The sequence below is a fragment of the Centropristis striata genome, chromosome 2, assembly GCF_030273125.1.
Source record: "Centropristis striata isolate RG_2023a ecotype Rhode Island chromosome 2, C.striata_1.0, whole genome shotgun sequence".
Classification (NCBI taxonomy): domain Eukaryota; kingdom Metazoa; phylum Chordata; class Actinopteri; order Perciformes; family Serranidae; genus Centropristis; species Centropristis striata.
The window spans coordinates 15,574,178-15,602,150 of record NC_081518.1 but is presented as its reverse complement, the minus strand read 5'-3'; the positions used below and the strand labels follow the sequence as shown (position 1 = coordinate 15,602,150).

General features: G+C 37.7%; 1 protein-coding gene across 4 annotated transcripts; it reads right to left on the bottom strand.

The window, feature by feature from the left end:
* Positions 1-22: 22 nt before the first annotated feature.
* On the bottom strand, positions 23-27,760 carry LOC131992063 (circadian-associated transcriptional repressor-like). Of its 4 annotated transcripts, none has more exons than XM_059357468.1 (6): positions 27,433-27,760; positions 24,082-24,553; positions 17,484-17,559; positions 12,836-12,914; positions 3,139-3,253; positions 23-1,541 (listed from the first exon to the last, which is right to left on the bottom strand). In XM_059357468.1, the coding sequence occupies exons 2-6, from the start codon at positions 24,511-24,513 to the stop codon at positions 1,161-1,163; spliced, it is 1,083 nt and encodes a 360-aa protein (XP_059213451.1). In that variant the 5' UTR covers positions 24,514-24,553; positions 27,433-27,760; the 3' UTR covers positions 23-1,160. The 4 variants fall into 4 exon arrangements, with proteins under 4 accessions (XP_059213451.1, XP_059213434.1, XP_059213426.1 ...); XM_059357451.1 differs by having other exon boundaries at positions 23-1,544; positions 24,082-24,582; positions 27,433-27,758; XM_059357443.1 differs by having other exon boundaries at positions 23-1,544; positions 27,433-27,757.
* Between the last annotated feature and the right edge of the window lie 213 nt (positions 27,761-27,973).

The window sequence follows — 27,973 nt, the reverse complement described above, 5'->3', positions numbered from 1 at the left end:
ATCTGTTTGTTTGTTGTGTGAAGAAAAGACAAAACGTTTCCTCTCAGAAAGCAAACATCACATTTATTTCAGAAGTACAAAATATGACAAAGGCCATCTTTTATGGGGAGTAACTAAAACGTGAAAAACACTATATACATGAAGAAAAGTGTGTTCAAACCATCTGCTCATGTTGGTTAAAGCAGGTTTGTCTTCATATTCAGACTCACAAGGACTTTGAAAGACTTGCACTCTCAAAGTACGTGTGAGAATTTTATCAAAATGAACTTAAAATATCCAAACCTTGTTAAATTGTGCCAGGAGATGTTTGTTAATTCTGGTGTCCCTGTGATCATTCTGTTAAAATTTAAATGTTTTCTGGCACCAAATATTCTAACTCATCAGCCTGAAACTCTCACATGTGAGACGTAAAAGATAAATGAAGAACTGATCAAAGTTTTGGGTGTTGAAGGATCAAATCGTTACCAACTAAAACCTTTTTAAATCCCTCCAAAAAATAGTCGATTACAAGCTGATTTTAATCCAAAAGTTTTGACTTTGTGCCACATCAGGATGTATTTCACTATCGGAAAAATATTCCACCTTGTTCTATCTGGAAGGAAAGCTGCTTTTTTGTTTTTGTCAAGGTGTTTTGATGCGGTCAGACTGCGTCGCGGTGTCGGCATGAGGTAGAGGAATCATTAAAAACAGAAGCAGAGCAAACAAGGTAACAGTCAGAGTTTAAAACCAGAAGTCTCCAGATGTGTTTGTTTTCAGAAGAAGCCCAGAGCTCCTGATCTCTGCTCAGGAAATAATTCTCAGCAACAATCTGCCAACATCCATTTAACCATTGAACTCATTAGAAGATGATATCCATCCAACTCAAATATTAGTGAAGCTCAAACTAGAGGTCCAAAGTGTTTCCTCACACAGACAGACGGCTCCTTTTAAAACGTCCTAAAAGTCACCGAGGCCTGTTTGTTTGTTTGTTTCTTCATCACATTCAGACTCTTTCTGCTGGAAGAGCATGTCAGCTAGAGGTTTAAAAAACGACGTAGAAGACATTGAAACATGCTTTTTTTAAGGCCGTGTTGTATTTTCTGTGGAAGCCACGTAAGGCCTCACACAGATCTGACCCCAGACCAGCCTCCGGTCTGCAGCGCAGCACGTGAATCGTCCTCTCAGGACACCCAGCCGCCGTCGCCCACCGTCCTGGGAGCGATGAGGCTCTCCTTCGCCTGCAGGAGTCTCTCCAGACACGGCGAGCTGATCTTGAAGGGCAGCGCCGCCCGGCTGTAGCGGCGTCGGGGCCCCGAGTGTGAGACGTTGGTGGTGGAGGAGACGGCGCTGTCCTGGGTCACGTCCTGGCTGCAGCGTGCGGGCGGGGGGGAGGCCGGGGCGGCAGCGGGGGCCGGCTGGCCAGGGGACGGCTGTGGCGTCTTCAGGGAGCAGATGGGAGACGTGTGGAGCCATTTGAGGTGAGTGGAGGTGGAGGAGTCAGAGGAGCAGAGCGACACCAGAGAGGAGGGAGGAGGAGGAGGAGAGGAGGCACTGCTGTGATGCTGCTGCAGAGAAGAACGGGAGGATTACATCACCGTCACAATAAAGCTAATAAACAGCTTCATGTTATATTCAGTCACATGACACCATCAGTCAACTCACATGGGGTAAAACAATAAATGTACCTACAATAGATATTACACATACGTGACATTGTCTGTGATTCCCTTTCCTGTTCAAACTATTATTTTTTTAAATAAATGAAACGCCATAATATAATAAAGTTCAACCACATGTATCAACAGACAATAATATTTTTCTGTCATTTCTGGGCGTATTATGCTCTAATATGTATCAACAGACTATTATTGAGCCATTTTTGATTTTAAAAAAAAAACCACATGCTATAGTTGACTTTTTTTTGAGTGGGTCATATTTGGACATCCCATAATTTGGCTTTTTGGACGAACTATACTACCACATGTATCAACAGAGCATAATTGACCCATTTTTTTTTTGAAGATTCATTTTTGGATATCCCATAATATGCAGTTTTTTTTGTAAATCCTGGTTATATTATGCTCTAATATGTATCAACAGACTATAATTGACCCATTTTAAGCATTTTTAGGATTTAAAAATTTGACAGTTTTTGAGAAAAATCAAGATGCTATCGTATGACTTTTTCAGTTTTTCAACATCACATTACATGGTGTTTTTATGCTATTTTTAGGACAAACTATACTACCACATGTATCAACAGAGCATAATTGACCCCTTTTGAGTCATTTGAAAATTTTTGACAAAAATCGACATGCTACACTATGACTTTTTTTTGAAGGGATCATTTTTGGACATCCAATATCTTTTTTTTTTTTTCTCACTTTTCATCCCATAATATTGTTTTTCTGTCATTTCTGGCCATATGATGCTCTAATTGGTTTAGGCATTTAAAGATTTGACCATTTTTGACAAAATCCAGATGCTGTAGTATGTCAGCCAAATATCATAAAACAAAGTCATAGTACAGTATGACCTTTTAGCCCGACTGATCCATGAACTGACTCCTCATTGCTGCCTTAATAAAAACTATATTCCGTCAGTATGTAATGTGAACTATGACACAGTAAGTGACCATCATAAAGTTTGCAGTTTTCTTGTCTTTCAGCAGGAAATCTAAAACAGAACTTGACCTGTTTGGTCTCAGATCACCAAAAATAATTGAATTGTTCTTGGACCATATTTAGCCCAAACTGTGAAACTGAGAAAGAAATGTGAGTGTTTGAGCCGAGGACGCTGAGGGATTCACTGAACAGTTTGTTTCGGTGGTTTCCAAACGTGGGTTTATTTGAACACATTCTTGTGTGCGGCCGCTCTGGTTTTCCCCTCATTATCTGACCTGTGCTCTTCTTATGAAACTATGAAATCATCGCCAGTAAAAATACATTAATAACTTTGCTGTCTTCTCCCAGGATTCTGTTACGTAACATGATTCTCTTGTTACCATCAGAACCACAGAATCACTGAACCAACAAGGTCCATAAACAGCAAAGTAACTTCAGTGTCTTGTTTTTTTAGGGCTGCAACTAAAGACTATTCTATTCCTAATGAATCAACTATAAAACAATCAATCTTTGCCGTTTGTATGAACATGCTTACCTTTTGCTTCTTGGCCGGAGTGCAGGCGTCTGTCTGGTTCAGGTTGGGTCTGATGTGAGGGAACCAACTCTGAAGCATTTCCTCTATTTTCAGTATGATGCTGAGGAAGCGTCCACTGGAGGAGACAGAACAGAGACAGAGGTTGGAGAAGGAGCTCAGATTCACGAGGGCCGATTCCTGACAATACTTTCACATTATTGCAGTGATTTACAGGGGGAGGTGATGCGCCAAGAAATGCTGCGCTGAGCCAACAAAGACAGGAGAAGACTGAAAGCTGGAAACATGGATGCTGGATTTACTGTAAAATACTTAAATCTGTGTTGCAAAATAAATGCTGTAGTATGACTTTTTTTTCCAGTTTTTGGACATCACATAATATGGTGTTCATTTCTGGCCAAATGATGCTCTAATATGTATCAAAAGAGTATAATTGGGTAATTTCTAGCATTTTAAAATGTGACTTTTTTTGACAAAAATCGACATATGACTTCTTTGATTCATTGACATCCCATAATATGGTGTTTTTCTGTCGTTTCTGACCATATTATGCTCTCATATGTATCAACAGACTACAATTGACCCATTTTGAGTCATTTTTAGGCATTTTTTAAAATTTGATCATTTTGGTCAAAAATTGACATGCTATACTATGACTTTTTTCTATACTATACTATACTATAATATACTACACTACACTATACAAATCTGTGTTGCAAAAGAAATGCATTCAGTACATTTGTTGTAGCTCGAGGACACACAAGTTTTATTTTATTTTCAGTTTTCAGTAGCAGTACATGTCCTGCAATAAAAGGTTATTCAATCCTCTACGACTTCTTTGTTTAAGAGGTTGTACTGGGTTCAAAGATAGTTTTAAAGATACTGGTATCATATGAAACTGAATGAGGACTGAAGGAATCCATTGGTAAGATTGAAAACACTTTGGAAATAATGCTCCTAAAAAGAGTTCTCTGACCTCAAGATTTCTAAATGAAAATGAGTTCTATGCACTCTGAAGTCTCCTCTTTAAATGACCATTTATGCTGATAACATGCAGTTATTTTCACCTAATGCATATGAATATTCCTGAACCCTGGGGTCCCTAAACAGTGTGTGAGCTGCATAAATGGGGTCTGAGTGTAAAGCTGAGACTCTTGTGGATTCAATGAGCCCAGTTTTCTTCATGTGTGATGATGTTAGTGAGTGAAACTTGAGCTCAGTGTATAAAATGAGCTGCTGTGACCTCTAGGATAATCACAGCCTCATGAAACTTTACAACCTCAAACTAGAGACCTAGAGCATCAAGAGGATGGATGGCTGACACACTAGATTCACAATCAGGGGCTTTCTCAGCAGGCAACACAACACAAGTGCTGCCATACAAGCACAGAAAAATGCAGAAATCTACAAAATGTAAAACGTTTTTGAAACCAAATCACAGCATGGATTTTTCTCTGCTGTTCCTCAAGATCTTGGTGCCTTAATGTGGTATATTGGAGAGAAGTTCTTTTACCATTTTGTACATTTTCTAGTAAAAAATTAAGTACAATTTCGCACCAAATATATAGGATAAAGAATTCTCACTAAAACGTCAGATTATTTAGTTTTTTTAGAGGAAAAATTAAGCTTTAAAAAGGAGTGAATTACATATCAAAATTACTTTATAAGAACATCACTCTGTGTTTGAAATGCTATTTAGTCAATATTAAATAAATTAATGAATAAACCTATGAAATAAATCAACTTTTAAAAAAATAAATAAATACAGAAATAAACAGATGTGGAATTATCAAATAAGTCCCCTGAAATAAATTCAAAAAATGTATTTTTTAAATAGTTTATTATTTATTGAAATATATTTCAATAAGTCATTTATGTATTTATATTTGCATTTAATTCTTGCTTTATTGCCTCATTTATTTATTTAATATATTTTAGATTTACTTAATATGCATATTTCTTCAGTTATTTATTCATTTATTTTATATTTATTTTATATGCATATTTCTTAAGTTATTTATTCATTGATTTTATATGCCTATTTATTCATTTATTTTATATGACTATTTATTAAGTTATTTAGAATCAGAATCAGAATCACTTTATTAGTCCCTTGAAGGGAGATTTGTTTTGCAGCAGGACACACAAGACAAGGTACACAGCGATAATAGAATAAGACCCAATAAAAGTCTAATAAAACACAGTCAAAGAAACGCCATACGCATATATAAAATCACTGACACATGTTCATTGCAGAGCTAATACCCCTAAATGGAGAGTTGATACCTGGTATAGACGAAAAGTGCAATGTGCAGATGTGCAAGAAGCAGACTTGTGAAGATGAGCAATTTGAGGGCTACTTTCTATTAATATTTATTCATTTATTTTATATTTATTTCATATCCATATTTATTAAGGTACTTATGCATTAATTTATTTTATATGCCTATTTATTAAGTTATTTATTCATTTATTTTATATTTATTTCATATGTATATTTATTAAGTTATTATTAATTTATTTTATATTTATGTCATATGCATATTTATTAAGTTATTTATTTATTTAACTAATATTGCGTTAAATGGCTTTCCATTGTGCACTGAACAATGTGTTATATCTAAGAGGTGGGACAAATATTCTAGTACAGTAAAAGTACAGGATGCAGTACTGTAGGAGTATAATACTGCAGTAAAGTTCTTGAGTAAAGTACTTGAGTGAAGTACTGGGCTACTGGCTGCTGACAGGTGAACTTCCTTCGGTCTGAATGTGACATTTCAGCAGCAGATTAGAGCGTCGGAGCCGCCCCGCAGCTCAGATGGCTTACGGATGTCTCGCCAATGGCCATTACATAAGCCTTATAAAGCCTGAGCCAACACATCGACACTGTGGCTTTATCTGATTGGTGGACGACATGAAACAGCACAAAGACTAAATAAATAAAAACGGCTGCGAGCGGCGAGAGAGGAGGTCTCTGCATTCCTCTGCGTCTGTGTGATGCTATCTGACCCCCACACACACACACACACACACACACACACACGAGCATCACATGACGTCAAGCACGACAAGTAGAGCATGTTCAGGTCCACATGAGAAATGTGACCACACACACACACACTCTCTCACACACACACTCTCTCACACACACACTCAGGCTGCAGCCCACACGTGGCAGCAGGAGAAGGACCTCGTTCCATTCACAGGCTATAAATAGATCAGTAAGCCCCGGAGCGGCCCACTGAGGCCCCGCCCACCGCTCACAGCCAACACACACACACACACACAGTACACTTGTATAACTATAATAAACATCTATAAATACAACTAAAATTATTTTCTTTATCGATTAATCTGCAGATTATTTTCTATCTATATATTTTTGTTCTATAAAATGTCAGAAAACAGTAAAAAATGTTGTAATTTATAGATCTGGTTGACAATGTAATACACAGTATGTGTAATAATGTGTCATGTTCTTTGATAAAGTTATGAGTTATAGAAAGCAGCCTTCTGTGCACTGTTTGGTACTTAATGTACACAGAAAAGATCCCTTTTCATTCCAGATCTAAAGTTCAATATATTGGCTGTCATATTGGTAATAATTGAATTTTGGCCTATAAATTCAGTACTTGTCTTAATAACCCCTCATCAACAGGAGAGGCTGTTTACACAGAGCAGAGAGGAGAGGACAGGAGAGGCTGGGAACATGACAATACTTCAATATGTACGATATGTGGAGAAAACTTTTTTTTTTTTTTTACAATAATCATGAGACTTGGGCACACTAAAAAAAATTAGGTACATTTTCAAAGAAATTCAAGTTGCCTTTCTCCTATTTTGCGTTGTATGTTATTATAACTGTGTTATTCTGCACAAAATACATTTTTGAGTTGTTCCCACTTACTTATAGATTTTATATATTGCAGTGAAATAAAAGCCCACAGTAAAATGTGACAGGACCACAAAAAACTGCCTGAAACGGTTTGTTGGGGTTCAGAAGACTAAAGCTCATATTTTTCTGTTTTTATGAACAAAAAAAATGTGGAGCAGAAAAATACTCACACTAAAGGAGAAGTTAAAATGTATTATTCTTGTTACTTTTAAGATACTAATGTGTTTACAGACTCATTTGTCAGGTTTTATTTCTGGGACATGCAGAGTGAAGAATTTATTTCCTCATTTTCAGGTTTTTGTTTCCATGTCTGTGTTTATCACCTTTAAATCTCTTTAAATTCTGATATTGATGTCACGCTGGCAGAAATGGCTGATGTCTTTATCTAGTAAACTTTCACATCTCACATATAAACACGTACTAAACATTCAGCAGATATTTCTCTTTTCACAGCCACAGTTTGACTTTATTGTTTAAATATCTCGGCGAACTTTACGGCTCCCGACTGCCAACATTCACTGCCACGCTCTGCCGCCCGACTTCATTCATTCTGCCAAAAGTGAAACACTGGAGCCTAAAAAAACATCCAATTTGTTCTGGTGGTGGATGACTGGAATATTTCCCTCCCCACACACACACATCCACACACACACTGTGCAGGTTTCTGTGTGTTAAATGTGACATTACTGGGACAGATCTGCAGCCTCCTACGCTGAGCGCTCCACGTGTGGTCCGGCTGCGTTTATACAGAGAACATGTTCATTTCACAGCACACACGTTAAATCTAATGTGCTGTAAACCAGAAGGAACTGTGGAAATGTTCAGTATGCTGAGGTTAAAGGGAACAGCTGACCTCAACATGTCCACACTATAAAAGGTGGAACAAGTATTCAGATCCTTCTCTTTAAGTAAACTTACTAATACCACCCAGTGAAAATACTCAAATGTACTTACATTACTTAAAGTTAATGTAAAGTGCAATAAAATGTTCCCTGTCAGTGTTTTCCTATCATATCTGATGTTTTTTTAATTAATATTTCATTAATATTGCATTAATGTACAGTCATGGAAAAAAATATTTTGTTTTCTTAATGTTCTTGTTCATTTTAATGCCTGCTACAACTAAAAGTACATTTGTTTGGACAAATATAATGATAACAACACAAATAGCTGATAAGAGTTGAATTTAAGAGCTGATATCTAGACATTTAACATGTTTTTTTCTGATAATGATTTTGGTTATTATCAGGAAAACCATGGAAAATGTCTAGATATCAGCTCTTAAATTAAACCCTCATCAGCTATTTGTGTTGTTATCATTATATTTGTCCAAACAAATGTACCTTTAGTTGTACCAGGCATTAAAATGAACAAGTAATTGAAAAAAAACAAGGGTGGTCTAATATTTTGTCCTGTTTTTCCTGTTGGGTGGTTTATTCTGCAGCGATGCATCAGGATCTACATATAAGATCATCATGTATTCAGCTTTGTGACGAGGACTTTTCATGCTGATCATAGATGCTCTTTAAACAGTTAATTTAGCCGAAGATTGAGGAGAATTTTCTCATAATGTGAAGGAACCATCTCATGATATGGGTTTTTTTTCTGTCATTTCTGGCCATATTCTGCTCTAATATGTATCAACAGAGTAGAACTGATCCATTTAAAGCATTTTTAGGCATTTTAAAATTTGACCATTTTTGACAGAAATCAACATGACTTATTTTTTGTAATTTTTTTTTTTACAGCTTTTTAACATCCAATAATATGGTGTTTTTCTGTCATTTTTGGTCATATTATGCTCTAATATGTATCAACAGACTCACTAAGCCATTTTAAGCATTTTCACGGGTTTTAAAATTTGACAATTTTTGACAAAAATCAACATGCTATAGTATGACTTTTTTTTTAAGGGGTCATATTTGGACATCCCGCAATAAATAAATGTAATAATGATGTTCCCAGTCAGTGTTTTCCTAGGAACCAAAGTGAAAACCCTAGACCTCCAAACGTGACGATACTGGATGTGAATGTTTGTGATAAATTGAAAAGTAACTAAAGCTGTCAGAGAAATGTAGTGCAGTACTTGTCTCTGAGATGAAGTGGAACTAATAAAGTAGCATTAAATGGAAACACTTCAATTCAAGTACCTTAAATTTCTACTTAAACACACGCTTTGTAATTTTATACCACTTGGGTTTTTCTATTACAGCAGTAACAAAAGATGAAGCATTGCCATCAGCTCCACTTTCCTTTCACTGAATAAAATGGTAAAAATACAGAATAAAGCAGTTTCACATTAAAGATGCTGTTCAGCTGAGAGCTTTAAACTGGATAAAAAATTGATTCAAATTACAGATTTTTTTTCCAGTTTTGAACATTTCTCTGAAGGAAGTGTGATGGAAATGTTGACAGATATTTGGTTAAAATGCTATATGCAGAAAGTTGAAAAGATTTTAAGAGGAACGTCGACATTCACAATCCAGTGCAACGGAATTTCGTTCAATGTGCATATTTTTATGTATAACTGAATGAAAATGAAGTCTGTCTAAGTCTAAGCAGGGGAAGGTAGCTGCAGGGAACACCGGTTGATAATCTTTGAAGAAATCTTCTGAATAGAAAAACTGACGCTACAAAAAGCACAACTTGAAGAAAAATTATAAAATAACATTACATAAGAGACAAAATGGTAACATAGGAACAAAGCTGCAAAAACCCAATGAACAAGGCCATATTTAGTAGAGGTGGGGAGGAAAAAAATCGATATTTTCTGTGTCTGTCAGTATATTAGTCGTTTTTTAGGGGGTTTTGGATGCCGTAACGGGCTCACTAATCGGAATATACTGGAGATACTGATATCATGTGAAACTAGAAGATGTAAGGAATCTATAGGCACCAGTATGTCAGGATACCTTTTCAAAATAATGCTGCAAAGTTTGGCTTTTTTTTTTGTTTCATTCATTTTGTTTGTGAAAGTTTGATAAAATGCTGCAGTTGTTGGCGTCCATACATGTTTGATATCAGTTGAGTTCAGTTTGACTGAATACTTGTTGGTCAGTCTGTGGGTTTGACTCTCATTGTGGAGAAATAAAAAGACTGAAGGGAGATGAACAGACTGAGAATTTTCTCTTATTGGACAAAACAATTCCTGATTGAATTTAATTCTGTGGACACAAAATGCATTATATTGTACCCCAATACTCACTATATTGCAAAAATGCTTAAAATCACAATAATATCGTATCGTGACTCAAGTATCGGGATAAAATCGTATCGTTGGGCTGATAGAGCCACTGATTCATACCTCTAATATTTAGGTTTAATGATGGAAAAATGTGAATTTCCCATTATTTCATGTTGTAAATCTTTGGCCCATAAAGATCCAAGTAAGAAAGAAAATAAAAACTTTTACAGGAGCTTCAGTTAACTTCCAAATCATTCTGTCCTAGTTTTAATCAGCATGGATCCAGTGATGTGGGTCTGCAGGCTCCTGATAGAGTCACGCTCGCTGTAAATCACAGAAAAGTGAATTAAACGACCTTCACATGTCTTCCTGCGATTGTCGAACGAACTCCGCCCGTCTGGCATCAAAGCCGCCGAGGCCGGCTGGAAGCGTCCGTACCATTTGTGTGTTGAGCCCGTTTGAAGCAGTAATACTTCATGTGTGTGACGTGGCTGGAGGTCGAACAGAGTCCAGCAGCAACACGAGACGCAGAGGAGAAGAACCAAGTCTGTGTGAAATGTGTCTTCACTGTTAAAAGTTATTTATGTCACATTAACAGCTCATTAAACACATTTCTGGCTCCACAAACTTTGAGATTTATTTTGTTTTACATAAATTTATCTTCAGAACTAACATGTCGGCAGTATAATAATGAATCACTTTAATTTTCAAAATAAAACACAATAAAATCAAACTGTCAGCGAGAGCCATAAAAACCTGAATTTTTTTCATTTAAATCATCTCCGTTCTGTTTATACACTCTCTTTCATCTCTGACATTAAATTATAGTGAAACGGGAATATCAATAAAATATAAAAATTATTACTGGAATCGTTCTTCAATGTCTCCAGCTGTGAAGATTTAAAGAAATATCAAGTTTCCTCACACTCACTGTTTGAAAACCTGAACTTTTTGGTTTTAATGTTTCACCGTTTTGAGATATGAAATATAGAAAGACAAACAATGTCAAATTCCATGTTTAGGCTAGTAAGTAGCTTAATAAGCTATGTTAAAGAAGTAAATATTAGTTTATTTCAGCTCATTCTTTCTAACCAGGTCCATCTTTTCCAGAGGTGTGAATCAGCATATCAGCCCCACGATACCATTTTATCCCCATATTGAGTCACAATACCATATCGCAAAATGCTTAAAATCGCAATAATATTGTGAGTATTGCGATACAATATTCTGCAACACTTCGGTCTTTTTATTTCTCTAAAAGAGAGTCAAACCCACAGACTGACCAACAAAGTATTCAGTCAAACTGATATCAAACATGTATGGACGACAACAACTGCAGCATTTTATCAAACTTTCACAAACAACAAGCTTCACTGCCAAAAATGTTTTTGAATGAAACATAAAAAAAGCCAAACTTTGCAGCGTTATTTCCACAACTTCCCGACACGATATCCTGACGCACTATTTTTATTTTTTTCTGGTAATTTCGACTTTTTTTCTGGTAATGTATACTTTTTTCTGAAGGCACTTACAGTAAAACTACAAATATTTTTAAAAAGAAACGATATCCTGACCACATGGTGCCTATAGATTCCTTACATCTTCTAGTTTCATATGATACCAGTAGCAGCAAAAATACTGTCGGCTCACCGGCTGTCAGAACACTAAATATCGATACTTGGGGGCCATGAATCAATATAATATTGCCACACAAGATATGCAGTCATGGAAAAGATTATTAGTTCACCCTTGTTTTCTTCAATTTCTTGTTAATTTTAATGCCTGGTACAACTAAAAGTCCATTTGTTTGGACAAATATAATGATAACAACATAAATGGCTGATAAGAGTTTAATTTAAGAGCTGATGTCTAGACATTTTCCATGGTTTTATTGATAATAACCAAAATCATTATCAAGAAAACCATGGAAAATGGGTAGTCTAATAATTTTTTCTATGACTGTATCACGATACTATGCTGTATCGACTTTTTAACCCACCTCTAATCTTTTCAGTCACATTTCTGTCTGTTCTGCACATTAAACAAGAGTAACATCACAGGGTCGGGCGACTGGACAAATATATTGGCAAGTATCGCTAGTTGTGAGAGCCGAAGGAAACATGGAGATCGGTCTGGTTACACGTGACAGACTCGTTCAGGGAGCTAAAGAGCAACAGAGAGAGACAGCCAATAGAGTCTGCAGATGTTCACATGTTAGTCAGTGAATTAGAGGTTTATTCTGACAACACCAGAGCTGGTGGTTGTTAGAACAGTGGAAAGACTAGAGGAGTTGTTGGGTTTTACCATGAGTTCAGCTAGAGATAGCTTGGTGAAAGACAGAAACTTGAATTCAGAAGGTGGATGGTTGTGCAATAGGAAAAACAGGTGTAAGAATATATATTTCCTTGACATTTTGGGTTTTTTTGTTTGAAGGTAAAGTAAAAAAGCTAAGAGAGATTGTGGGACAAAGAAAACTGGCTGCTTTAGCATTAGCCTTAAGATCTCACCACTGACTAAACCCTGGGCTGACTGTACTGTTTCTCAGACATGTGGACTCTGATCAGGCTGCATGGAATAAGAAAAGGTCATTTCTGCTGCTGAAGGATTTCTAAAGTATTTACCCCATGTTTGGATTCTGAAGGACCCCCATTATTCTCTGGATCCGGTCCATTGCAACGCTCTCCTGGAAACTGCTGAGACCTGCAGGAGAAAAGAGAGGAATCTGTCATCTGGAGGAGGAGGAGAGGAGAAGGAGGAGGAGGACGACGACGACGAGGAGAGGAGGAGGAGGAGGCACGTGGCTGGGCAGTTCTGAATCTCTCCACGTTTTCCAGCTCTGACCTCTGCTGTCGTCGTCGGCGACACTAAACCAGCCGACTGCAGCATGGTGACAGTTACAGTTTACTTCTGTCTGCCTTACATCCTCCTCACTGACTATTAATCATTCTGTAAAGCCACATTATGCCACAAGCTGGACAACAAAACTCCAGCATTATAATGTGAACTACTCATAAACTGTAACATTGTTAAATAGTTGAGAATTCCTAACACAAAAAAAGCACAAAAAGTCAATATATTGAGTCCAGAAAAAAAACTATGGTGTCCATTTTTATATATCGAACGATAAGTCAATATAGTAATTATTGTGACAGGCCTAGACACAATATACAGTTTACAGTGATGGTAAAATATCTCATTAGCCATTGGATGGATTGTCATGAAACATGAATTAAATATTCATGTTCCCCAGAGGAAGAATCAGTGCGTCTCTGACTTTGCCCTCTAGTCACACCATGATGAATGACGATTCAAATTGGAATTTTTGAGTGAAACTATTTTAACAACAAGACATTCATGTAAGAATTGTAATAATTGAATCAGTTTATGAGCAAATACCTGCAGACGTTCCCATCAGTCTCAGCTGAACTTTGGGTTCTGAGCTTCTTTGCATGTTAGCAAATGTTATTTTGCTCCAATAAAATATTGGATTTAATGATAAATTACATGTGAATTATAAAAGAAGTTTAGTAGTTAAGATGCACTAAGAAAACATGGACTGGATTTGAGGTAGAAGCACCTGAACCTGGACAATATATTGAGTCCAGAAGTTACAGTCAATTTTTTTCTTTAAAATAAGTGTTACAGATCCACTAGTATGGCTTAAAACTCCTTCTTTGGGCTGAAAGTCTGAACGAAGCCCATTTATTTTGCATGTCTAGATTAGGGCTGGGCGATATATCGATATCAAAGATATATCGATATATATATTTTTTTCTTTATATATAAATGCTGCCCTTACTAGGGTTTGTCATATTAAGTTATTTTGTAATGTTAGTTATTCTTTTGTCATATAAATATATTTATTTTATTAAAAGATTGGCCTATTTTATTTCATAGGCTAGTTTTATTTAATATGTTTTTATTTAAATGTGCAATTTATGGAGCTTTGATTTTTAACAAAATAAATAAAATTACTTGATGGGTCACTTAAATAAACCGGATCACTTAAATAAACCGTTTCGATAAAACTACTTGTGACATCATCATCATATTTGGCTTTGACTGAACATTTGCTCCCACTTTACGATAAAAAAAATCAGGATATATATCGTATATCGATATTCAGCCTAAATATATCGGGATATGACTTTTGGTCCATATTGCCCAGCCCTAAGTCCAGATTGATTTTAGAAAGCCTGGACAGCAAAACAAAACAACCATGAAATGTGATTTCTGATAATCAGATCCAAACCACATTTAGTGGTGGGTTGCAGTACAACAACAATCAGGTTTTAGAACAGTTCTGTTTCTGTGGAAGCTCAAATCGGATTAAAAGTGTTTTGTTTTTTGTCTCTTGCAACAGAAAACCCAATGACGACATCAAATCCAGAGCGCTCAAAGTGCTGAGCAGGATGAGAATCTGAGAAATAAATCAGACTGAAAGTAGCGTTAGTTCTGTTTATGACTTGATACTGTAGTTTTGTTTCAAATTTGTATCAATAAAATTAAGATTGGATTTGTGTTTTTGACATTTTAAGTACATATTTAACGTAAATCTGTTCAGATCTTGTATTGTGCTCTGAGTGCATCATCTCTTCCAGAGAATAAGTGTCGAGTTGTGCAGCCAGACTCCATTTAGAAACTTTATCGTCTCATATTTTGGCCCAGCGAGCAGGAAGGAGTGCAAACAGCCGCTCTGCAGCTCATATCTCACCTAAATTGTGAGCACAACAGAGCGTCTTTGATCCACTCTTTCATCTCTGAAGCAGTTTGAGTTTAAAAGGATGTTAAATGACTCGTGAGCCCTTTGATCCCGTCTCTTTTTTGTTGTTCTGCAGCTGTAATATTCAGCCTCCCGCCTCCCCGAGTCTTTTATTCTGGACGTTCAGTTTTAATTATGTCTAAATGAACACGGATTCATTTTAGAATTATAATACGTCATTTAGCATCAGAAGCTTTTCATGATTCCCAAATCGCTTTCTAATGAACGCTTTATCTTAATTAGATGTTTTAGAATTATGACATATATATTAATCATCTTCAGCTGTTTTTCTAATGTGCACAGGAATAAATGAGCAGCTGAAACACAGTGAAGTGGCATTTTGCCTCAATAACTGTAATCACAATTAAAACATGTCAGGGGGAATATACAGTCATGAAAAATTATTAGACCATTGTTTCCTTCAATTTCTTGTTCATTTTAATGCCTGGTACAACTAAAGGTACATTTGTTTGGACAGATATTATAAAAACAACAAAAATAGCTTATGAGAGTTTAATTTAAGAGCTGATATCTAGACATTGTCCATGGTTTTATTGATGATAACCAAAATCATTATCAAGAAAACCATGGAAAATGGTGGTGGGGAACATCAGGTGAAAATTCCAAGTAGAATTATTTATATTATGAGCTCAAGAAGAGATTCATGCTCTGTGAGGGTGTAGTCGTTAACCCTTTGTAGTTTTTTGGCTATATTGTCCGTTTTTGTCTCCTTTTCATTCTGCCTGTATATACCGCTTAAAAAATGTTTACCATGCCATGTTGGTATCTTTTTTTTTTCAGCACAGCCTCACCTACAAGTGCATCTCAATAAATCAGAATATCGTAGAAAAGTTTATTTATGTCAGTAATTTAATTCAAAAAGTGGAAATAACACATTATATAGATCCATTACACACAGAATGAAACATTTCATGTCTTAATTTATTTAATTTCTTCTAATTATAATGATTATGGCTTACATTTAATGAAGACTTTCCATCATATTCTAAATGTATCGAGATGCACCTCTATATGACCTGATCATTAGTTTTCACTTTGACATACTGGATTAACATTTCGAACACAAAAAAACAAAATCAAATCTGATTTTGAAAATTATGTTTTTTACTTCCATGACAATCATGCTCAATGAAGAATTTTAAATGTTGGTTGTATAAATAAATATAACATACAAGAGGTAAAATACTGTACAACATTCTTTAATTTATATGTGCAATATTCTCTGTGCAATGGTCCATATCCAACTGCTGACTCTACATTGTATAAAATGTTCCTAAAGTTTTGGTTTTATTTGAATTGTTAATACTTTTTATATTTTTACTTGTTTATATTGTACATTTTTAATACTTTATTATATATATATATATATTTTTTTTAAAGATTATTTTTTTGGCATTTTTTGCTTTATTGATAGTGATAGATAGAAAGGGGGTGACAGAGGGGAAGACATGCGGCAAAGGGAGCTCAGGCCGGATTCGAACCCGGCTCCACCGCTGCAAGGACTCAGCCTACATGGTAAGCGCTCTACCGGTGTGAGCCACCGGGACGCCCCACTTTATTATATTTTTTAATTGTATTTGCTAATACCTCTTATATTTCTAGTTTATACTGCTGTTTGCCATTTATTGTTGGTTTTTTCCAATCCACTTTGCTGCTGTAACTCTTGAAACTTCCTCGCTGTGGGACTAATAAAGGAAATGTTGATCTTAATGAGGAGAAGATCTAGTTCTATACGTTTATACTGAATATATTTGACCTTATCTCTGGTTTCATCATCAAACTCAAACTGGCCTCATGGAGTTTGAAGTGAGAACTTTACAGGGAAGCTGAGGGCAGGACACACACTGCTGATGGTTTTACATGATGTCATCAAGAAGTCATGTAATGGGTTAATAAAAAAAATAAAAATAAAAGATTTAAATTAGTTTTAAATTTCAATAATAGCAATCAAAAGCAGGATCAGCAAAATTAAACATTGGACCAAATGGCCCGCGTGTGGTACCATAAAAAAAGAAAGTTATATGATCCTGATTATCATGTGGCTGATCTTCTCGAAGAAGAATTTGAAAATGTGAAAAACAGTTTTCACGGGATAATGATTATAATCTGTTGATGATTGATACAAATTAAAACCTGCTTCAGTGCTGAAAACATTTACATTTAATCAAACTGTGTCCTTAAAATTTATTGTCTAATAGAATCCAGGATGTGGAGAACCGTGCCGCTCCTATCCTCTGAGGAACATGAATATCTGGAACTAATTTCATGATAATCATCCAATAACAGCAGAGAGATTTCCCTCTGACATCACCACAGCAGGGGAAATGTTCTCTGGGTCTGATTCAGGAGAACATCCAGTCGAATGCTTTTTATAATCCTCCACTTCTGCGTCAACCATCCTCACATGATGAGTTTATCTTTAGCAATGTGATCTGTCCATTAACCAACCTGCAGGAGGGGACTGAAAGCCAGGATTAGACACTTACGTTCAGAGTACCTGCCTGATCTCAGGCCCCGCAGGATGGATGACAGCGGCTGGACGTAGCTCCTCAGCTCCGTGCACTGTGTGGGACAGATCAGTCGGTTAGCATTGACGCTAGCGGCCCTGCAGAGTGCCACATAAAAGCTACTTAAGAGAACTCGTCCACAGCAGAGAGCCACTTAATGCTTTTCTACAACAAGTCAAATTATCACCAAGTGAATCCAACCAGCAGCGTGTGTGCTGCACATAGGCCTGTCACCATTACACATTTTTAGAACGATATATTTTCCCAGAAACTATCACGATAAACGACAGTATCGTTGTATCAATGTCGTTTTAATTTTTTTATAACCATATTGGAGCGTAGTAAGTACATCCTTTTCCACAGCAATGCATTTTTTTAATCTCGAGAATATTAAACATTGGAACAAGGGATGCACAATATTATCGGCACGTTAGCGGTATCGGCCGATATTGGCTTGAAAATGACATCGGCCAACACGCCGATATCCGCCGATATAATAAAGTAATTAAATAATGGGGTGATATCACCTCTCTGTTGCACCTTGTTTGTAGCTCATAGAATTGTGCAGTGTAGTCTGAGCCCACCTATTTATTTATGTTCTGATTAGGGACTGAAGCTGCTTATATATTTTTTGTACTTTTTGTGATTTTGTTTGCATAGTGCAGATTGAGTAGTCACATATTGGGCTCCTGTTTTAAGTTAAATTTGAATTTAAGCAGCAGTCTGTAATGTACATGTAGTTTTATTCAACTTGGGTTTAATTGCTGTCCACATGTTCCCAGTGAACACAGGTTATGCTTACTTATTATGTCAATTGGGAAATTGGCCAAATTTGCCCTGATTTATTAGTATTAGTTGTGCGGGAAAAAAATATCGGTATCAGTAATCGGCTAAATGAGTTGTAAAAAAATCCAATATCGTGCATCCCTAGTTGGAACTAAAATCTGGAAAAGAAATATTGAATTGAATTGAATGAATGGCTGCTTGGGAAATAGCTTTTTTGGGGCAGTTCGTACTGCCTGTCAAACATTAACAGTATTACTTTAAATACAACACAAAAAAAGCAGAAGAAGTCAATATATTGAGTCCAGAAAAAAAAATCATGTCCATTTTTATATATCACACGATAAGTCGATATAGTAATTATTGTGACAGGCCTATTGATGCTACTGGCCCTGCAGAGTGGCGTCTAATAGCTACTTAACCCTTGTGTTGTCTTCACTTTCCTGAATACACAACATGTCCTGAGGGTCAGAAATGCCCCACGTTCACTAAACCCCTTAAATAAAGCAGCTCAATTGAATTTTAAAAAACAAATCTATTTTGCATGAAGAAACAACTTTATTATCTTTGTGAATGTCTAGGTTTTCACAAAAACTGGATTTAATCAGAGAAATCCACTCACTTTTATTATAACACATCTGAAATAATGTTTTTTACTAAAGTAGGGTTTATTTTTTTGCATAGGTGTAAACATAATTTTTTTGCAAGCGTGCATGTGGATGTGCTTGCATGTTTTTATGGTATGAGAATGATTTTATAGAGATTTGTACCCTGTTGGTGTTCAGCTGCCATTGAAATATGAACAAAGGAATAGTTTAACTTTTCCTCATGTTGGTGTTATTCTAGGAAAAGTCATTGAATTTCAAGTTGAAAAGATCATCAGGAGGTTTCCTCTGCAGTTAAACATAGTGGTGGGTCATTTTGACCCCTTATGCTGGGCTTACACCAAAAGATTGTCACAGTCCCAGACTAAAAACTGAAAGTCTTTAGTAGGGTTGTCAAAAGTATCGATACTCCAAAAAGTATCGATACTAAAACATTGTATCCGGATAAGATACTAATTTTCAAAAGTATCGATACTCCCCGCCCCCCCTCCTGACGCCGAGCTGCCGATGCTGCGTCCTTCTCTCTCTCTGCCTGCACACACACAGCAGCAGGCCCCTCCCCCTCACACACACACAGCAGCAGGCCCCTCCCCCTCACACACACACACACACACAGCAGCAGGCCCCTCCCCCTCACACACACACACACACACACAGCAGCAGGCCCCTCCCCCTCACACACACACAGCAGCAGGCCCCTCCCCCTCTCACACACACACAGCAGCAGGCCCCTCCCCCTCACCGTGACGTGCACAAGCAGTACTTCAAACTTGGTGAAACATGTTAAGGAGCGACACCCTATATAGCCTTTACAGTGAAGTTCGACAGGTTAGTGTCTTTCGTTTCAAACTGACCTATTACTGATGTTATCGTGGCCGGTGGCTGGCATTAATGTTGGCCGTGTTATTATTAGCCGCAGCTAGCAATTAAAGGCTGACGTCACGTTTACGATAAGCAACGTAAGTAATAAGCAACGTAAATAAATAAATCAGGCACGTAATATGCCCATATTACGTTAATTGACACAGTGTCAGTATACATAATAATAGTTAAGAGTTAGAGTTAATAAGTTTACATAAATGTTGGTGACTGAAAAGTGTTATTTTCTCTCTTGAAGTCCCAGAATGAAGCAGAGAAAAGCCGACCTGCAACCAAACAGCAACACACACAGCCGACTCCACCTCTTTTTTATCAAGCTTTCCTAATATTGTGCACAGCATACAACCTCAAAATATTGTTCTAATTGTTATTGTTTATTGTATTTATTTATTTTTTGCTCTACCTCAGACCTGAAGCTTGTTATCATAGTTGCAGTTTCTTGTTGCACAACTGTTTTTTATTATAAATATTTAACCTGTGGTTCTGTTCATTTTAACATGTTGCATTTTTCTTGTTAATAAAAATATTTTTGTTAAATTTTGGGGTCTTTGTTTTTATCCTGGAGGTATCGAAAATGGTATCGAGTATTGGTATCGAGTTGAAAATTTTTGTATCGTGACATCCCTAGTCTTTAGTAAATCTAGGAGTTTTACTGGAGTCACGGCCCTCCCGTTATCTCCATCAATAATAATAATAATAATAGTAACACTAGGCTGGGACTAAAACTCTCAACACTCGTCTTTAGATGTGAGCAGGTGTGAGCTGATAGTTTTCCGGGAGTCTTTTCCAAATCTTTTCAAAGTCTTCTGATGTTTAGGTAGCATATGACAACACAGGGGTTAAGAGAGCTCGTCGACAGCAGAGAGCCACTTAATGCTTTTCTACAACAAGTCAAATAATCACCAAGTTAATCTAACGAGCATTGGTAGGGTGTGTGCTGCACATGATTCACAGCTCATCTGAGATTCTTCTATTCCTCATTTTATCAAGGACTTATTGATTTACGGCTAAGTGAGTGATAACCCATTTACAGGCGGCCCGTTTGATGCCATTAGTCTCGTGTGTTGACACTGAAGGTAAACGTCCAATAAGAGGCCATTAACAGCTGACGGGAGCTAATGGAGAGACTGATGGCGATCGACAGCTTCACACGTGTGTCGCCGGGCCGATCGTCACCCTGCACCTTCAGACGGACACATGAGCCGCTGCGGTGCCAGACGGCCATGAAAACCAGCACCGTGAGATCCGGTTACACTGTTTGATAGTGGCAGGCTGCTGTTTGATGGCTCCCTGCTGCTCCTCTGTCATCCAGACATGTAGTTTACTTTTAGGGTGCACCCACTTTCTCCCTTGGCCTTCTTACATTTCTCTTATTGATTTCCTAGAATACGGTTTTGACAGCCGTGAGTCGGCGGGGGCTGGAGGCCGTCAGCGGCGTGCTGCAGGTGATAGAAGATGAAGGGAGATGCTGAAGCTGTGACCCTTTAGTCAAAGTGTCAGCCTGATTTTAGCTGCATTGCAATCTGGTCTTTATTTCTGCTGCTACAGTTTGAGAAACAACTTTCTATGCGTCTTCTGAAACACAAATTGGCCAAAAGTATGTGGACAGCCCTGTTGTGTCCTATGCTGTTCTGGGCTGTTTATTATGGTTTAGGTCAGTGCACCTCCCTCCTATTGAGTAAAATAAAGCAGATATTGGCCCATCAAAGGCATATCTGTATTTATCTGAATCATAATGTCCGATATGCATGGATATGAAAAGTTTTTTTCACAATATATATGCAGAAAGTAATGCTTAGAGTATTTATCCATTTATTTGATTTATTCTTTAATTGGTGTGCAAATAGTTTTAAGTATTTATTCCTAATTTTGTTTTGTCATTTCTAGAATTGATTGGCAATCAAATAAATGTTAATTTGCATAATGAATAAAAGGGATAAAAAATTGTTTAATAAGGTTATATTTTTTGAAAAAACAGCCTTCTGAGCACCTTTACAGAGTCACAAAATCTTTGCACAATCCACTTTTATGATTCCAGCTCAAAAATTCACCTTATCGGCCACCATAATGGTTATCTGTGAAAGTTAGAAATACCATAATTGTTTGGCTCTACAACAAACAACATATTAGACACTAATGTGCTTCCAACTGTGTGGTAAGAGTTTAGGGAAAACTTGTGATCTTAAAGGCTGAATAATTTTACTTAAAAAGAAAACTAATGCAAAAATACTCCCTCTAAATCATCACCTGTGACTAACTGGAAGTGTGTGGTGGTGTCTTTGTCTGCAGAGACTCTGCATGGATATTACTGTGCTCAGGATGTTTCTAAGCTTCACAAGCGTGTGAGGGCTGGACTTTGGTAACCAGGTGCCAGAACATAAGAATACGTCCAAGAGGAAGCTACGAAAATGCCACAGCATTAAAAAACCCATATATAACGAGGCAAACAAGCAGACAAAGCTCATTCCAAAAGGAAAGTGACTCTGAGGTTAACTTTCACCTGCTGGAGAGCTCTGAAGGCTGAAAGGAGGCTGGGAATCACTAGGCCTGTCACGACAAAACATTTATTAGGACGATATATTTTCCCAGAAACTATCACGATAAACGACAGTATCGTTGTATCAATGTTGTTTTAGTTTTATAACCATATTAGAGCATAAGTCCAGGATGGATTATTAAATGGGGCCAACAAAGCACAGGCAGAGGGGGTCCCCATTGGAAGTCACGGTTAACATCTCCTCAGTTGAAAGTAGAGGTTTCCTAATGGTGTTTTTCCTCTTTTTTGGCAATGAATTTTTAAATCGCCAGAAAATTAAACATGGGAATGCAAATGTGAAAAAAAAATATTAAAATATCCTAGATGAATAAAACATAAATAAATAAACTACAACCAAAACAAATTAAATAGACTTTCAGGCTCTGTTAACAAAAAATTGCAAGATAATGATAATTGAGATAATCATTATGTATTATATTATCAAATTATTAAAATAAACAGCTGGAATGGCTGCTTCGGAAATATAGGGGTTTTTTTTGGCAGTTCGTACTGCCTGTCAAACATTTGCAGCATTACTTTAAACACAACACAAAAAAGCACAAAAAGTCACACATGTAAACGACAATATATTGAGTCCAGAGAAAAAATAATCGTGTCCATTTTTATATATCGAACGATAAGTCGATATAGTAGATATCGTGAAAGGCCTAGGAATCAGCCCTGTGGTGACATGTGGACATGGGCCAAACATGCCTGATCAGGGCTGTAACCACAATAATGTGACGCTGACACAAATCTATCTGCCTCAAAGGAAAAAAATGCAGCTCTAACCACAGACCGTCCACATAGGCCTGTCACCATAATTACTATATCGACTTATCGTTTGATGTATAAGATGGACATAATAGTTTTTTCTGGACTCGATATATTGTCATTTAAATGCGTTTTTGTTTACAAAAACCATCAACATTTTGGCCTGTCGCACTGCTTTTGTCCCTCTCATGTCACTCTGTTCTCTATGGGAGGATAAAAGTTGACACGTTGTGATTGTAACGCAGGCTTTTCGTGCTTTTTTGTGTTGCGTTTAAATTAATGCTGCAAATGTTTGACAGGCAGTAGAAATTGCCGGAAAAAAATATATTTCCCAAGCAGCCATTCCAGCTGTTTATATGTTATTTATAATATAAAAAATATATAACTAAAAATATTAATCTTAGTGCCTTTTTTTGTTGTAAACACAGCCTGTAAACAGATTGTATTTGCTTTGATTGTAGCTATTTATTTATGTTATATTTATCTAGGATATTTTAATAGTTCTTTTCCACATTCCAATTCCAATGTTTAATATTCTTGAGATTTAAAAATGAATTGCTGTTGAAAAGGATGTTTTGGACTATTATGCTCGAATATCACTATATCAGTGGCATAAAATGGTCCTCTAATGACATCAACGATACAATTGTTTACCGTGACAGTTTCTTGGAAAATATATCGTCTAAAATAGTTGTCATGGTGACAGGCCTACGTCCACAGACTTCTGGCCACGTCAAGGTGAACACTGATGCCAAATAGCAGCTACAGAAAGAGACTCTTTGATCCTGAGAGATTAACACCATGACAGATTTAGATCACTAAAACTTTTTCTAGCACTTTAATCCATTTTACCTTCATGGCAGATATGTGAAGTCTAATTTTGGCCAGTTTTCTACAGGATCACAGCTACACCCACGGGAGAAATGAACAGTACAACACTAAAAGATGATGTCTAGTGAGTGTGTAAGACATCAGTGAAACATGTTTAAAAGCCTCTCACCTTCTGCGAGAACAGTTCATTTTCAGTGTGTGGTTGAGTCTTTTCACAGAGTCCGTCCACACCGGCGCTGTGTGCTCTCTTCCTGCTTGGATGATGATTCGAATCCACAGAAAGCGGATCACAAACAGAAGTAAATCCCTGAACTGGACTCAGCGTGGGGGTCTGCGGGGCAGCCGGAGAGTCGGCCTCGACCCCACAGAGGCCTCCGTCTCTACAGCCACAGCAGCCACTCGTCCTCCTCCTCCTCCACTCGGCTGCAGGGTGGAAGCAGCTGGTAGGGGATTCCCTTAACAGTGAAGATGGTGATAAAGATGATGAGACCGGTACCGGTGACTCCTCAGCGTGCCCAGGACTTAATCTCCTCGGGCTGTCGTAGTCGTCCTCGTCGCTGGCGAGCCAGTCAATGGAGTAATCCGAGTCCGAGGTCGACATGTTGGAGCTAGACTCTCAGCCAGCAGAGAGCATCACGGTGCTGCCGGGCAGAAAACACACCAAACACACCTTAAAGTAAAAAGCAGGTCAAAAGAGGGATTTTTTGCATGAATAATGTTTTGTAAATACTGAATATTTTAACCTCTTAACCCTCACAGCTACAGAACTTTACTATGCAGATCCTGAACTCCTAAGGGCGTTTTCACACCTGAAAGTCCGTACCTAGGTCCAAACCAAGGTCCGTGTTCTGTTACATTATCTACATTTGGTTCTGTTGGTTTTGTTTCACACTGCAAAAGGAATAACGGACTTTACAAGACAATTCTACTGGACACATCATCTCCCTGTGGACTTCCGCGGCTCATTTTGTTTTGGTTACGCTGCGTTGTTAGGCCGGCCGGCATCTGACGTCAGTGTTACTACCTTAACGTGTTTACACTAAATGAATCCAGCGAGCCACCTTTTACCTGTGGTAATACTTTTGCTGCTCTTTTGCTACCAGCAGCACCAGCTTAATGAGCAATACGTGATACGCAATACGGCTCGCAATCCTGCCAGTTATGGCAAAGTCTTTTCCTGTACCGTAATTCGAGAGCAGAAGAAGAAAAAACTTCCTGTCAATGATACGATGGTCCGAACTATAAAAAAGTTGTTTTCACACTGCAAAAGGTTGGGACCTTGGTTGGTTTGGTCCGGACAGAGACCACCTCTTTTGGTCGGACCAAACTTTGGTGCATTGGTGCGGACAGTGGTCTGCGGCACCTTTCACGCCTGGAATTTAGGTTCGGATCAAACTGAAAAGTCCTAAAGTCCGGACCAAACGAGATAGGTGTGAAAGCGCCCTTAGACACCAAATGCATAATGCTGAATATTTAGAAAATGTGTGTAAAATGATTATTATATCGAATATTTGGATTTTATGTTTTTTCTGCAGCCTTGAAAACCTGCAGTCTTGCTTGAATAATTCTTTCATAGAGGCCTGGGACAAGATGAAACAGACGGAGTGAAATAAGAAAAGTTTTATTGCTTTACTTGCCCTTAAACAGCTCTTTCTGACAGGGAACTGAAGTCAGTATCTATGGTGTCTTCAAAGCCACCAGACTCCTTTGACAAAAACAGTAATTTTAACTCAGAACACAGGAGCTGCTGGTCCACCGCTGCCTTGATTGGTTAGTTTGTTTGTGTTCTTTGTGTGACTTTGGTGAATCCAAACTAACCCCTTATAACACTAAAGTCACACAATAACACAAACAAACCAGTCGAGGCAACAGTAGACCAGCTGCTCCTTTGTTCTCTGGGTTAAAATTACTGTTTTTGTCAAAGGAGTCTGGTGGCTTTGAAGAGAGCAAACATAGCAGCTTCAGTTCCTCCGGCGTAAATTTAAACGGGGCTGTCTGACGGCAAGATTAAGCACTGAAAATATTCTAAATACAGGGTTCATAATTTAGCTTCTGTGTCGATTACTTAAATCAGTTATTAAAATGGTTGCAGCTTGAGCCTGACCTCTAACTTAGACAATCACATGTAACTGAACAGTTGAACACACAATATGCAGTTTTCTGCCACTAGGGGTCTTTAAACCAAAAGAGTTTCAATACAATATATCATGATGCTGTTTGCAACTAATGAGTTTGTTACTCTGATAAATTGAGATCCAGACGTCCGATGACTAAAATCCTTCATCCGGTTAAAATATTGAGTTTAAAAAAAAGTTATGTCAGCTTCTGGCAGACGACCACAAAGCTGACACATGCACAATAGAATAAAACGCCATTGACAAGCAACTAGGACAACAGATCGGTAAAACTGAGTTCCTCACAAAGAATCATGCTAATCATGCAGCAAACTCTTAGAGTCACTCAGCATGAAAAATGCATTAAAAAAATGACGGTTTAGTCCACAAATCAACAAAGTGAGCACAGACATACAGACGACCTTGATTAAAATTATAGATTTCTCTAGTTTGCACATTGTTGGAAACATTTGAATATGTAAGTAAACAAATCAACAAATTCTATGACAGAGATCAAGTTGTTCGACAAAACATTTAAACAGGAAAATTTAAATACTGTACCTTTAAGGAGCTTGTAAAGGTTAATAGGTGGCTTAAAAATGGCTCAGTTATTAAAATGGTTGCAGATTCAGCCCTATTTTATAACACCTAATGCAACTGAACAGTTAAATAATGAATAAAATGGGAAAACTTTATGGAAAAAAAGGTAGAATTTGCTGTGGAGGGTAAATTTGGACCCATTTATTTTAATCCTCTCTGCAGCTCTGATCTAAGCTGGAGTCATTGGTTTAAACTCCCAGTCCACCCAGTACATGAGCCTGCAGACATTACAGCGCAGCACCGTGAAATGACTGAATATACGGGCCAGTAGATTAAATAACCCTCCTCTGCCTCTTCCAAATGGGCAGGTCGTCCAACATTATGTAAGAAAAAACATCCAAACACATGGACCTGCTTCCCTTCGCCTGTCAGTTCACATGCACACATGCTGCTGATACAAGTGACAAGCTCCCTAATGTAGATTTATTTCCTCAACTTCGGTCCAATAAAGCCAACACATGGAGACATTTATACCCAGAAAACACGCGTCTGTGTGCAGAAATGCACCACCAGAGTTAATTTAAAGCATGCAATAATTAATAATAATTTTTTATTTTTCTCATGAAGTTAAGCAGCAGAGGACACATACATTAACCTGACCTGTGTTCAGCACGGTGCAGAATTTTAAACATCAAATCCAAAATCAGGCTTTTAATGTGTGCTGCAGCCTCCACGACCCTCCCTCATTATTATATTACTTATAATAAAAATTAGAATAAATCCAGGTGAGTTGTGAGGAATGCAAGCAGAGAGGCGTGTGTGTGTATGTGTATGTGTGTGTGTGTGAGCAGCAGACCGTCACTTACCAGAAGTGAACCGTGTGTTTCCCGTCCCGGCTCGGTGAGTTGAGGACATGCAGCAGACAGTGTGTGCGGTGCGGACACGCTGACGGACCGAGCCGACTGATGATGGAGTGAAACCATGAAGCCAGCAGACGCAGGAAGGCGGGCAGGAGTCCCATACATCCAGCCCGTGTAGCCTCTCCCTGGGCAACGTGTCCGAGAGGGGCGGGGCACAACCGTCTCCTCTCCCCGCCGGTCTGGAGCTCCTCGCCGCCGCTGTCTCACACACACACACACACACATACACACGAGCAGGAAACTGTCTCACACACCCATACACACAAATGGAAATTATAGTGGAAAAATAAATAAAACAGCTGGGAACATTAAAAAAAGTGCACACGTGATCACGTAATGACGAAACAATGTAGCGCGTCACCGCCCGTGTTCCTTCAATTAAACTCTCTCATTGGATCAGAGGCGCACTGCAGCACGTGACGAGCGCAGGGGCTAATTAATGCTGCGTTAAAGGACATCCTGGAAATAAACACCTTGTAAAGTGGAG

Excerpts from the sequence above, each read along its gene's own strand:
- LOC131992063 (XM_059357451.1), bottom strand. The coding sequence starts at position 24,513 with ATGTCGACCTCGGACTCGGATTACTCCATTGACTGGCTCGCCAGCGAC. Across the intron at positions 3,254-12,835 it reads CTTCAGAATCCAAACATGGG|TGGACGCTTCCTCAGCATCA; the intron begins GTAAATACTTTA and ends TGTCTCCTCCAG. Across the intron at positions 1,545-3,138 it reads CTCCGGCCAAGAAGCAAAAG|CAGCATCACAGCAGTGCCTC; the intron begins GTAAGCATGTTC and ends TCTTCTCTGCAG.